We start from the raw sequence: 326 nt of genomic DNA on the forward strand, positions 1-326 counted from the left end.
GGAGCTATTTAGTAGGTAAAAAGTGTACATAATCACAATCACAAAAGCTATTTAAAGACTGGTAATTTCATCTATGGTAATAAATAAAGCACACAAACAAACCCACTCATCACAAGACTAACCTTGGCTTGTTCTTCAAATTGAAGGCCAACATCACATTTAGTGATAGTACAACCTGACAGAGAAACATGTGTACCTTCTCTGAAGATCATCCCAGTTCCACTGCAATCGTGTACAACTGTTCTTTCTATATCAGACTCTGTTGATCCAATTCCCAACACTCCATCTTTACCACCTATTGAGATAAAAAAATCAACCTCCATAAC

General features: G+C 36.5%; 1 protein-coding gene across 1 annotated transcript in view; it reads right to left on the minus strand.

The window, feature by feature from the left end:
- Positions 1 to 56: 56 nt before the first annotated feature.
- LOC119594840 (SHC SH2 domain-binding protein 1-like) overlaps positions 57 to 326 on the minus strand; it is a 79,152-nt gene continuing 78,882 nt past the window's right edge. Inside the window, exon 8 of the mRNA XM_037943927.1 lies at positions 57 to 297. Coding sequence (XP_037799855.1) covers positions 72 to 297 — 226 coding nt within the window. The 3' untranslated portion in view covers positions 57 to 71. The remainder of the gene's footprint in view (positions 298 to 326) is intronic.

This window comes from Penaeus monodon, chromosome 34 (assembly GCF_015228065.2).
Source record: "Penaeus monodon isolate SGIC_2016 chromosome 34, NSTDA_Pmon_1, whole genome shotgun sequence".
In the NCBI taxonomy this organism is placed as follows: Eukaryota; Metazoa; Arthropoda; class Malacostraca; order Decapoda; family Penaeidae; genus Penaeus; species Penaeus monodon.